This window comes from Equus caballus, chromosome 1, assembly GCF_041296265.1.
Source record: "Equus caballus isolate H_3958 breed thoroughbred chromosome 1, TB-T2T, whole genome shotgun sequence".
NCBI classification, from domain to species: Eukaryota; Metazoa; Chordata; class Mammalia; order Perissodactyla; family Equidae; genus Equus; species Equus caballus.
This window is the reverse complement of record NC_091684.1, coordinates 161015097-161028409: the sequence shown is the minus strand read 5'-3', so window position 1 is coordinate 161028409 and position 13313 is coordinate 161015097. Positions and strand designations below refer to the sequence as shown.

The window sequence follows — 13313 nt, the reverse complement described above, 5'->3', positions numbered from 1 at the left end:
CTTATATTTTGTTTTCATTATAGATTTCAATAACAGAACACAACGATGAAAAGAAACATGCAAATGACCAGACAGTCATCTTTTCAGATGAAAACCAGATGGATCTGACAGCAAGTCACACCGTGATGATTACCAAAGGCCTTTTAGATTGTACCAAAAGTGAAACATCCACCAAAATAGATACCACATCATTTCTGGCTAACCTGAAGCTCCACACTGAGGATTCAAGTATGAAGAAAGAATTAAATTTTTCCATGGATCAAAACACTTCTTCAGAAAAGAAAATAAATTTCAATGACTTTATAAAAAGATTGAAAGAAGGAAAATGTAAGGCTTCTTCTACGGGACCTGATAAAGAAAATTCTGAGATATCTGTTCATGCCAAAGAATCAAATAGGGCCTCTTCTATACATCAAATGCATGTATCTGTTAATACAGATGAAAATAGCAGTAATATGACTAGAATCTTTAGAGAACAAGATGATGGGATGAATTTCACCCAGTGTCATACAGCCAATATTCAGACTCTGGTTCCTACATCCAGTGAGGTCAGCTTAAGGGAATTTAAAGGTGATGATATTACAGTTTATGGCAATGATTTTATGGACTTGACAGTTAACCACACTATACAGATTTTACCCTCAGATAATTTATCTGAAATAGAAAATCAAACTCAGAATGTCGTGACAGATGTTACAACAGGATATGGAACTATAGCTGCAGGAAAGACGACAGTCTTTGAGAATAAACTGAATGTTCCTTTTCAATACCCTTCCTTAAACCCTAAAGGTGAAGTACATGTTACCAGAAGTCATATTACAGGGACAGAAACTCACACAGTCACACAGCCTTCTAACCAAGATGCCAGAACATTGACCATGATCGAAGAATCTGTATGTTCCAGTCCAGCTATTCAAGATAATAAGACATTTTTCTATTCTAGTTGTAATAATGCTATGGACCTCACCAAGTGTCTCTCAAGTATGAGAGAGGAGAAAAATTTGCTAAAGCATGACAGTAATTATTCTAAAATGTATCCCAATCCAGATGCCATCACTCCTCTCATAGAGAAAACTACTTATTCAGGAGAGGATAGCATGGACATTACCAAGAGTCACACGGTTGCAATAGATAATCAAATTTTTAAGCAAGATCAGACAAATGTACAGATAGCAGCTGCACCAATACCTGAAAAAGAAATGATGTTCCAAAATCACATAACTGTGTCAGAAGTTCAGGAAATGAATGTAAATTGTAGCTCAGTTCCTCATGTATCTAAGGAAAGATTACAGCAAAGCCTGACAAATCCTTTATCTATTTCATTGACTGACAAAAAGACTGAAATCTTCACAGGTGAAGATATGGATTTGACTAAAAGTCACACAACTAATTTAGAAAGTCAAGTCTGTCTTGCATCTTATAATCTAGCATCTGAGAATACCAGTAAATCTCACTCTCAGAGCAAAAGCCCTTTAGATGAATGGGAAGAAATGACCAAAAGTCATATTGAACCATCCCAACAACCAAACGTAATATCTAAAAACATCCTAACTGACACCTGGGGCAAAGAAAAAGATCAAGTTTTGAAGGTTTCACCCTATCTTGATAAAGATTCTCCTCAGTCAGCTGATATTAACCAGGACATAGCAATGAGACATAATATAGTATACTCTAGTGGAGACCTTAAGAAACAAGTAATGCTAGCAAATGATAGAAATACAGTTTCATGTGAGCAATCTTTGTTTCCTGCCACAAAGCCATTATTTTTATCAGAAGGACAATCTGCCATGAAAAATCATAATACTGCTGTTAACAGTCATACAGTGAAATCTATACCAGGCCGGAATTCTAAACTGCCTGAGCCACTGAGGAAAAGTTTAGGCAATCCTACCACTGAATGTTCCCGTGACAAGATAATTATTTGTTCAGAGGAGGAGCAAAATATGGATCTAATCAAAAGTCACACTATTGCCATTGGATTTGGTCCTTCTGAAGTACAAGAACTTGGTAAGACCAATTTAGAAAACACTAACAGCCAGATAGCAACAGTAAACAGACAGGTAGCTGTAAAAGTTGAAAAATGTAATAAAAGTCCTATAGAGAAAACTGAAGGAGTATTTATCTCTAATAATATCATGGATGTGTTAGAGGACAAAAGTGTCCAGAAACCTGGATTTTTGAATGAAAAGCAAGATGTTAAAATTTGTGAAAGGAAAAGTATTGGCAGACTAAAAATTGATAAGACTATTGTATTTTCAGAGGGTGATGAGAACGATATGGATATCACCAAAAGTCATACAGAGGAAATAAATCATAGACCTTTATTAGATGGCCATGATTCCCATTTGGTGCCTTTGGCAGGAACTTCTAAAACTGTTTTGTATACATGTGGGCAGGATGATGTGGAGGTCACTAGAAGTCACACAACTGCCATAGAATATAAAACAGTCTCACCAGGTGAAATAGCTACTAAGACTATGGACAAAACTGTAATGTTTGTAGATAATCATGGTGAACTAGAAATGACAAAGTCCCATACTGCTCTCATTGACTACCATGCAAAGGAGAAAACTGTACTTCCAGACAGACCTAACTTTGAACTATCCAAAAGGAAAAGCCTTGAAGAACCAAAAGTGACATCTATTCCTGCTGAGGAGAATGTTTTCCTTCCAAAGAATGGTGAAAGTGACCATTCAGCAGCAAAAGTCAGCCAGCTAACACTACTGGGAGAATGGTCTAATAGTGGTCCCACAGAGAAAGCTGTAGCATTTATAGCTGATGATAACATGGAAGTGTCTAAATCAACCATTGGGAAAAATGACAAAGATGTACAAAAGCCTGGATTTCTGAATGAACCTCTATCAGGCAAAAGTCAGAGAAGGAAAAGCCTTAGACTCAAAAATGACAAGACCGTTGTTTTTTCAAAGAATGATACAAATGATATGGATATCACCCAGAGTTGTACAGTGGAAATAAATAACCAAAGTGCCCTGGAAGACAGAGAAGACTCCCGTTTGGTGCCTTTCGCAGGAACTTCTAAAACTGTTTTGTATACCTGTGGGCAGGATGACATGGAGATCACCAGAAGTCACACAAGTGCCTTAGAATGTAAAATTGTCTCAGCAGATCAAATAACCACTAGGCCTGTAGACAAAACTGTAATGTTTGTAGGTAATCACAATGATCTGGAAGTCACCAAGTCCCATACTGTTTTCATTGATTGTCAAGCCACGGAGAAAATACTTCAGGAGTGCCCTAAATTTGGAATAACAAAAGGAAAAATCTTGGGTGTTTCTTTTCCTAAGGATGGTAGCACTTTTCAAGAAATCACTAAAAAACAAACACTGGCTGTAGAAGACAAAAATGTTCTTCACACTGAGCAAAAACATCATATGATTCCCTTTGTTCCTACTAATACGTTGTCTGGGTGTCAAGGTGAGATAGAAATGAAATTCCATAGTACTGCTGTCGATGAAGAGGTCATGGGGAAAGTTGTACACCAGGCCTATGCGTTGGAAAAAGCCAAAATTGAAAGCTGTCACTTAAATAGTACAGATAGAAGAAACGTGGATTTTACAAACAGTCATGCATCTGCTATTTGTGGACCCAGTGATAATTATTCCTGTTTACCAAATGTCATTTCCTGTTTTGATAATGTAGAGGGGAATGTCATGTCCCTATGTGATAAAGATGAGAAAGCCAATAATTGCCCAGTACAAAATGATCTTACTTATGCAAACGATTTAGCCGGTGAATATCACTTGAAATCTGAGGGACTGGCTGTCTCTGCTCCTTGTTCTTTGCTAGAGAAAGAAAAAGTTATTCAAGCCAATACCAAAGGACAGTTAGACTGTGTCATAAAAGTGCTGAAAGACCAAGATCTGATTAAGGAGCCCCAAAATCTGTTAGCTAATCAGACTTTAGTATATGGTCAAGATCTGGGAGAGATGACTAAACTTAATTCAAAGCGAGTATCTTTTAAGCTTCCAAAGGATCAAATGGAGGCCTTTGTTGACAAGGCAGAATACAGTTTAAAGAAGACCTTTGTTAATGATGTTTGTGTTGCTTCTCAGCCTCATCTCTCCACCCAGCTACCTCTGTTACCTCAACAAGGACAGGGTCTTATCAATAAAGATGCAACAATATTGTCTAAAGCTGGAAATAAGAATTTAAATATTGTTATAGGAAATTCCTCTGTACTCACATGTGAAAATGAGTCCAAAATGCTCAATAATGAGAAACAATTTACTATAGCCTGTAAAAAAGAACTGAAGGAGAAGATTCAAACAGCTAAATGTAACACAGCTATAGATTTCCACAGTAACTCAGACTTGACTAAGCAAGTCATTCAAACTCATGCCAATCCTAGAGAAGCATCAGATCCTGTAATTGCATCTACTGCTGCAAGTTTTAGTAGTGTCAAACCAAATCTGAATAATTTGAATGGAAAAACTGAAGAATTTTTAGATTTCCAAACTGTTCATATACCACCTTCTCCAGAAAAATTACTTGAATTAGTAAATAAGGCACACAATGATATGAGTATAGTGCAAGCCACAGAAATACATAACAATAACATAGTGTCCAGCAGTGTTAAAGATGATAGAGATGAAGAAAATAAAAGTTCTCATAATAGAACTGAAACCAATTCTGTACCATTAATGACAGGTGTAAAAGATAGAGTGAGGAGGTGTTCTTTGGGAATATTTTTGCCCAGATTGCCAAACAAGAGAAATTGTAGTGTCACTGGTATTGATGACCTGGAGCAGATTCCAGCAGACACAACTGATTTAAATCACTTAGAATCTCAGCCGGTCTCCATTAAGGATTCAAGCATTGGATTTGTTGCAGCTAAACTGAACTTAAGTCCATCTCAATATATAAATGAGGAAAATCTTCCTATATATCCTGGTGAGATTAATTCCTCAGACTCTATTAGTATAGAAACTGAGGAGAAGGCCTTGATTGAGACATACCAAAAAGAGATTTCACCATCTGAAAATAAAATGGAAGAAACCTGCAATAGCCAAAAAAGAACCTGGGTACAAGAAGAAGATGATGATATTCCGAATGAGAAAAAAATCAGAAAAAGTGAGATTAGGGTTAGTGATACTGCACAAGATCAGGAGGTGAGTTCTGTCTTGAACTTAGGAATGTTCTTGATTTTTTAAAAATTATGAGTATTTTTGAATTTGAATTTTAGTCTTGGGTAAGCAAGAATTGATTATTTCCAGTTATAAGTCTGGTGAAATATTTTTATATAGAATCAAGCTAGATATGAAAACAATTTGAAGTGAAAAATGGTCACAAAAATGAAATGGAAAGTAGTATGAAAATTAATAGGTAATTCTAAATATTTTGTCATCTCTAGTGATTTGGCATTGTGGCTTTGCATATGAGAATCTCTAGGAAGGGTATATTTAGTTTGAAAAGTCATCTTCAGTGTTATAAATGTTTGGAGGATAAAAAGCCTTTTTATTATGCACACTTCATTAAAAAATTTTTTTTTTCTTGGCTAATGAGGATATGTAGAAGCTGAGAGTCCGTTTCATTAGTGGATGGGAGAATGCCTAGGTCAAGCCCAGTATCTCAAAAGTGAAGTAAAGAGGCAGGCCCGGTGGCGCAGCAGTTAAGTTTGCAAGTTCCACTTCGGCGGCCTGGGGTTTGCTGGTCCAGATCCCAGGTGCGGACATGGCACTGCTTGGCAAGCCACGCGGTGGTAGGTGTCCCACATATAAAGTGGAGGAAGATGGGCACGGATGTTAGCTCAGGGCCAGTGTTCCTCAGCAAAAAGAGGAGGATTGGCAGCAGATGTTAGCTCAGGGCTAATCTTCCTCAAAAAGAAAAGTAAAGTAAGGAAGATTTTTGTAGTTATGAAAGAGGTCATAGATTTTGTAAGAAGTTGAGAGAACACTGATTTGGATAACTTGAGGAGAATAAAACCTGTCACTTTAACCGAGTTTTGTAAGTGGAGAAATAAAATTTTAAAAGTATCAGAGGTTCACAGAAAACAAAGTATAAACTCCATTTAGAAATACATAAGTGGGGCTCTCCTGGTGGCGCAGCAGTTAAGTTCGCACATTCTGCTTCAGTGACCCTGGGTTGACCGGTTCAGATCCCAGGTGCGGACCTACACATGGCTTGTAAAGCCATACTGTGGCAGTCGTCCCACATATAAAGTAGAGGAAGATGGGCACGGACCTCAGCTCAGGGTTAGTCTACCTCAGCAAAAAGAGGAGAATTGGCCGCAGATGTTAGCTCAGGGCTAATCTTCCTCAAAAAAAGAAAAAAAGAAATATGTAAGTAAGTTTAGAAGATGACTCAGTGGTTCTATAAGATGAGGTCCTGAGGAAATGGTTCGTCTATGAAGCTTTGAGAAAGTAGTAACAGTAATGTAAAATTTGTAACTGAATAGGTTCTATGAAAATTAGTATTATTTTGTTCAATAAACACCTATTGAGTATCTGCTATGTCCTGGGTATTGTTTAGGTGCTGGGAATGTGTCAATGGGAATTCACAGACAAAAATCTGCTCTCGTGGAGCTTACATTCTAGTATTTAGATAAAGAATAGATTGTCCTCAAAAACATATGTGAGTAGGTGTATAAAAATGGCATTTAAGGCTGTAAAGTCAAATGGTTCAAATGGTAAAAGCAGGACCACATCACTTATTTGACTTCAGCCAAAGGAGTCTCGGTCTGGTGAAAGAAGTACTAAAGCCTGGAAATAAGTTTCTTCTCTGTACTCTGGCTAAGTCTACCATATATAGCCAATATTCTATTCTGGTTTTCTGCAGTGTAGTAGCCCTGACTCTGGTGGCTGGTAGTTGAATAATTGGATAGGTCAACATTTGGTAGCTCGTAGGATCTGGCTGTAACTTAGATAGATCTGAGAAACAATTTCCTTATACAATATAATGCACAAAATTATTTCTACATATTTTTAAATAAAATTATTTTAACTCTAAAGGCCTAAGTTGCTTCTTACTTATTCTAATTTTTTACTAAGGTATTTCATGTGAATTACAGATAAATTTTATGTTAGAAGTAGTATTGCTGTTAGTGTTCAACAAATATTTAGTTATTATAAGTATACAGTGTCATAACTTTATCCTGATGATGTTCCTTAATTGATAATTTCAGGTTTTGGATCACCATGCTGAAGGGGAAATAGATAAAAATGCTACCAGTGTATTGATAAAAAGCCTGAGCAGGACCCCATCTAGTTGCAGCAGTTCTCTGGATTCAATCAAAGCTGATGGGACTTCTTTGGACTTCAGCAGTAAGATCTTTAGGAAGGCTAAATAATAGAAGTCATCTGCTTACTTGACTAATAATAAATGTATTTAAATGCAGGAGATATTTGAAATTTGTATAAACTTTTGGGGAGTTATAAATAGTTCATAAGTAAAATAATATTCAGTTTATTTTTAATTCTTAGTTACTTAATAAATTGAGAAGTGTTAATACTACAAGTGGTAGAGTGATTTCCTTTAACAGGCTTATAATTAGTAGAGAAACATTGAATGGAGCCTTAAAACTGTAATATACTTTGCTCTACAAATGACTATCTTCCCAGAAAGATCCTAGTGGATAGCTTCAGGAGCATGAACCACATGTAAACCTAAAGGATAACTAAAATAAAGTTTACAATTTAATTTTGACTTATCACCTGAATTTGCTTTACTCCTAGCACACCGCAGTAGTCAAATGGAATCACAGTTTCTCAGAGACACTATTTGTGAAGAGAGCTTGAAGGAGGTATGTTAAAATATTTCTCATTTCTAATGCAACTAATTTCCTTGGTCTTTTTATCTTTTTAAAATTTTTAAGGAATTGTGAAATATTTCAAATATACAGGAGCCTAATTTTTTTGTTAAGGACTCAACATGGCAATTAATTATGTGGAGTCGAAAGCACAATTAGAAGACCTTTGTTTTGTTGTTTTTTCCCAATTCCACTGTTACTGAATAACCTTAAGAAATTATATTAGATAAAATATTTTAAAGATTTGTAGGCTCATATGTATCCTACAAATATCTGAATAATATTTCCACAAATATATGCAAAGTACTTTATGTTATTTAGAAAAAATGAGGTGATTATAATCAAAATGAGCTCACCTTGAATGGTCATGCATACTTTTTTTCTTCCCTCAGAAACTCAAAGATGGGAGAATAACAATAAAGGAGTTCTTTATACTTCTTCAGGTTCACATTTTGATACAGAAACCCCGACAGAGCAATCTCCCAGCCAAAGTAAGTGCAATTTCTTGGCAAAATAGTTATCTCAGTTAAAATTTATTGTACTGGTTTACTAAACTGCATCAAAGCAAGCATTTATTCAAAAATGATAAGAGTCTAAGGAAGCAAATTTTCCTACAAAAAATTTTCCTGTAGTAGGTACATTTATGGTTAGCATAAAAATTGATTTTTTTTACATCATGAATTTCGATAGGGTAAAATTTTATTTTTTTCTCTCATTCCTTTCCATTTTTGTTTGTGATTTCCTGAACATATACTTTTCCCCACTGTTATAAAAATCCAAATATAGCAGAAGTTTGTAATAAACATTTTTCAAAATCAGCATATGTAAGATCATAGAATAGTTGAATAATATAATCAACAGACTAATGTAAAAGATCAATAGAAAAACGTATCATTTATGTAAGAATGTTTTTTCTTTTCAGTCAAACATTTATAAAAATTAGTTATGCCCTTGGCTGCAAAGAAGACATTAACAAATTGAAAAAAATGGAGATTTTATGGGCCACATCATCTGATCTTAATCCAGTAAAATTAGAACTAATAAAAGGACTGAAACATTCTTAGCTTCTTGGAAATTAAGATGCACTTCTGGGTAACTCTTTGATCAAAGAGGAAATCAAAACTATTTAGAAAGCAAAGTATAGGAGAACATTTAATACCAAATCTATGGGACATACAGCAAAAATTAGCAGGAAATTAAAAGCCTTAGATATCAATGTTATTATAGAAGAGAGTCTAAAAATAAAGAAAATTTTAATACTCACTTTAAGAAATTGGAAAACGAGCAACAAAATAACATCCATAACAAGGCAAGAAGACAGAATTAATGCGGGTAAATGGTAAAGCTAATGAAATAGAAAACAAAAAATGGTAGGGAGGTTAACAAATCCAAAACTGGTACTTTGAAAAGACAATAGCTAAGAAAACTCTTAAAGGCCTGATTAAGTAAAAAGAGGAACTAAAATATAGAAGATTGAGAGAGAAGACATGTCTACAGATTGAGAGAAATTAAAAGAATTTTTTAAAAATCCATCAGCTCTGACAACAAATTTTAAGACCAAGATGATTTTTTAGCAAAATGGAAATTACCAAAGTTAACCCAAGAAGTGGAAAACTTTCATTAATTACCATTAAAAATATTATTTTAAAATTTACCGTTAAAATTGTCATTAGGACCAGATGAGTCCTGTCTACCTTTTTTATTTTATTTTATTTATTTATTTTTTTTTTTGAGGAAGATTAGCCCTGAGCTAACATCTGCTACCAATCTTCCTCTTTTTGCTGAGGAATACTGGCCCTGAGCTAACATCCATGCCCATCTTCCAATTTCTCCACATCCTTGCCAACACTTATTTTTATTACACTTGTCTTTTTTTTTTTTTTAAAGATTTTATTTTTTCCTTTTTCTCCCCAAAGCCCCCAAGTACATAGTTGTATATTCTTCGTTGTGGGTCCTTCTAGCTGTGGCATGTGGGACGCTGCCTCAGCGTGGCCTGACGAGCAGTGCCATGTCCGCGCCCAGGATTCGAACCAACGAAACACTGGGCCGCTTGCAGCGGAGCGCGCGAACTTAACCACTCGGCCACGGGGCCAGCCCCTACACTTGTCTTTTTGATTACAGCTATCCTAGCAGGTGTGAAGTAGTAACTCATTATGGTTTTGATTTGCATTTCCTTAATGACTAATGATGCTGAACATGTTTTCTGTGCTTATTGACCATTTGCTTATCTTCATTGGAGAAATGTCTGTTCAGATCCTTTATTTTTAAATTGGGCTGTCCTTTTATTATTGAGTTGCAAGAGTTCTTTATATATTCTGGATACAGGTCTTATAAAATGTATGACTTGCAAATGTTTTCTACCATTCTGTGGGTTGTCTTTTCACTTTCTTGATGGTATCATTTGTAGCACAAAGGTTTAATTTTGATGAAGCCCAATTTTTAATTTTGTCACTTGTGCTTTTGGTGTTGTATAGAATTGAATTTTGTATATAGTGTGAAGTATGGGTCAAGGTTCATTTTTTTCCTATGGCTATCTAACTGATACAACACCATTTATAGAAAAGACTGCTATTCTTCAGGGGCATCTTTGCCATAAACCAAATGTCTATGTATGTGTGAGTCTGTTCTTTAAAAGGTAGACAGGACTTGGAGTCGGCCCTGTGGCGCATTGGTTAAGTACACACGTTCCACTTCGGCAGCTCAGGCTTCACTGGTTTGGATCCTGGGCGCGGACATGCTACCGCTTATCAAGCCATGCTAAGGCAGCATCCCACATAGCACAACCAGAAGGACCTACAACTAGAATATACAACTCTGTCCTAGGGGGCTTTGGGGAGAAGAAGGAAAAAAAAAGATTGGCAACAAATGTTAGCTCAGGTGCCAATCTTAAAAAAAAAAAATCATTTAATTGTATACTTAAATGCGTGAATTATATAGTGTGTGAATTAAATCTCAATAAAGCTGTTAAGAAGGAAATCAATTCCAGGAGTATTATATGTCTAAATGTGAAAAGTAAATCAAAGACCGAAACTGGAAAGATGGGCACACATCTTTCAGGTCACCAACTTCATTATTCCTATCACCATAGCTGCTCCTACCCACTAGAATCCTCTTGCCTCAGCTGTAGATGGGGGGTAGAAAAGTGCCTAGGTGTGTATCCAGAGTCTATACCTTTCTTAGGAAAAGCAGAAAGTACTAAGGGACCAAGAGAAACAGAGGAGAGCAGAGGGGAAGGATAGGAGGCAGAGAGGATGCTGGCAGGGTGGAAAAGGGAGAGGATACCTCAGGAGCTAACTCTTGAGGGTGTGACTTTCTCCTTTCATTTCAGGCCTTACAGAGGTCAGGAGGACCAGTGTTGGGGAAATAGATCTGGGAACAAACCCATCAAGATAGAAAGAGAGTTTTTGCTATCTCAGGAAAGAAATCTAAAAATCCCATAGTAGGGAAAGGCCAAAGGGATGGAATGTATATTGACCATAGGAAATGAGTTTCACAGCTGTGGGCATCTGTTTGGCACTTAAATGACCATGATCTTCCTTTAGGGTAGAAGTGAAGAGAGTGTTCTTGAGGCAAGTAGGGAGATGTGTGCCAGCCTCCATAGACACATGTACAGCACCCATATGTGTGCCGTTGTAGGAACTCAGCTAGCAGCACCAGCAAAAGGTGATATTGTACTGCCTCATGACCTCCTGCATGTCCAGCAAGTGGCTCAGCCTGAAGTACTATAATTTACACTCCCTCAGTGAGGTTGAGGAACTATTGCAAGTAACCTTGCCAGACCTGAAATACCCAAGTGCTGATTGTGCATAAATTGGGCACTTAATCAAAATAGGTAAGTCAAGGAGAGAAGGTAGCTGTGCACGTCGTCCTTGGCTCAAGGTGCAGCGTATTAACCTACCTAGTGCATACAGCATGGGCACCTGCATCCAATGTGTACTAATATCCATTGGCACTTGCATTCCTGGTGAATCTCTGGGAATGTGGTCCTGTGTTTCACTTTGTCGTTATGAATGTTCAGGAGGAAACCTACCCTTTTTTTTAAAAAAGCTTACTATTATAGAATATTTCAAACATATACAATACATAGAGAATAGTTTAATGAACTCCCCATGTATCCATCATCAAACTTAAAAAATTATCAACTCCTGTTTTGTCTCTACATTGCCCTACCTCCCCACCCCTGTTATTTTGAAGCAAATTCCAGGCATCATCAGTTTACCTGTATTTATAAGTATTTCAATATGTATCCCTAAAAAGATGAAGACTCTTATTTTAAAAACATATCCAGATACCATAATCACACCTTAAGATGATTAATTATTCAGTCAGTATTTATATTTCCCTGATTGTCTTATGCATTATTTTCTACTTTGTTAAATTAAGACCCAAGTGAAGTCCAAACATTGCAATGATAATTCGTTAATCTCTCTCTCTTAATTGTCTTTTTAAATTGTGAGGTCCCCTTCCATCTCTTTTTTTTTTTTTAAGTGAAGAAACCAGGTTTCTCCTATAAAATTTACCATAGGATGAATTTTGCTAGTTGTGCATACCCAACCTTTCAGTTCAACATGTTCCTCTGTCCTTTGTATTTTTTGTAATTGGCAGAGGCTTTAATAGATTCAGGGTTTTTTTCCGAGTTTACTTTATAATTGTACTTTCATCAGGAGATAGATAATGTCTGGTGATGATGTGTAGGCAGCCATTAATGATCATTATCTAGATCTAGTAATTCATTAGAAGTCATAAAGTAATTATATCCTAATTCTATCGTTCCTTTTTCACTTAGTGTCCAAATACTTCTATATAAGCAGAAATATTCCTCCAAGTATTTGGCTCCTATATGAAAAGCAATCAGCCATTTTCCCAAGGAGGCCTGATTTCTTTTAGTGAGAAAACTGTTTAAAAAACACAATCTGGGTTCCAGCGTTGCCATTTCTTTTTGAGCTAGTGCCTAGAGCTTTGATTTTTATTTATAAATCTAGCCTTATAAATATTTTTTAGAAAGAAAGTCAACTTCACTTATAATTGCTTTTAGCATGTTTATGCACTTTCTTAGCATATCTGCTAGATATGTTAGGGATGGAGAAAAGAGATTAAAACCTCATTCAGTTACTTTTAATTTATCAACTAAAAGAGGAGCGTGAGAGGACACTAACATTTGTTAGGTTACTTTAGCAGCCCCTGGGCTTCAATACCTTTAAAAAAAACTTTTGCTACAATCTGAAGAGGCTGGTCAATACTATGCCCATTTTATAGACAAGGAGACCAAGGCTTAGAGTTGTAAAATGACTTATTCTGTGCCACACTGCCTATGAATAATGGACGGTTTGGGGGTTTTGTTTGGTTTGGTTTTTATATGTGATATGACGCAAGGAGCTGACTTGATTTTTCCAATACTGCATCAAGGACATGAGAAAGTCATTGGATTAGAGCTGTAAGACATTTTTAAAATAACCAAATTTTCACTGCCTTATTTTACAAATTTTCACTGACTTATTTTACATATGCCAGAACATTTTGAGTTCGACCTGGCATAAAGGTAAGGATC

The 13313-nt window shown here is 36.1% G+C and overlaps 1 protein-coding gene across 4 annotated transcripts in view; it reads left to right on the top strand.

Moving 5' to 3' along the window:
- The window catches only part of KNL1 (kinetochore scaffold 1), a 56374-nt gene that overhangs the window by 27245 nt on the left and 15816 nt on the right, over positions 1 to 13313 (top strand). For all 4 annotated transcript variants that reach the window (XM_070271916.1, XM_070271907.1, XM_023619892.2 and 1 more), the window contains exons 10-13: positions 24 to 5129; positions 7142 to 7280; positions 7692 to 7759; positions 8158 to 8256. In XM_070271916.1, the coding sequence (XP_070128017.1) occupies positions 24 to 5129; positions 7142 to 7280; positions 7692 to 7759; positions 8158 to 8256 (5412 nt within the window). The remainder of the gene's footprint in view (positions 1 to 23; positions 5130 to 7141; positions 7281 to 7691; positions 7760 to 8157; positions 8257 to 13313) is intronic.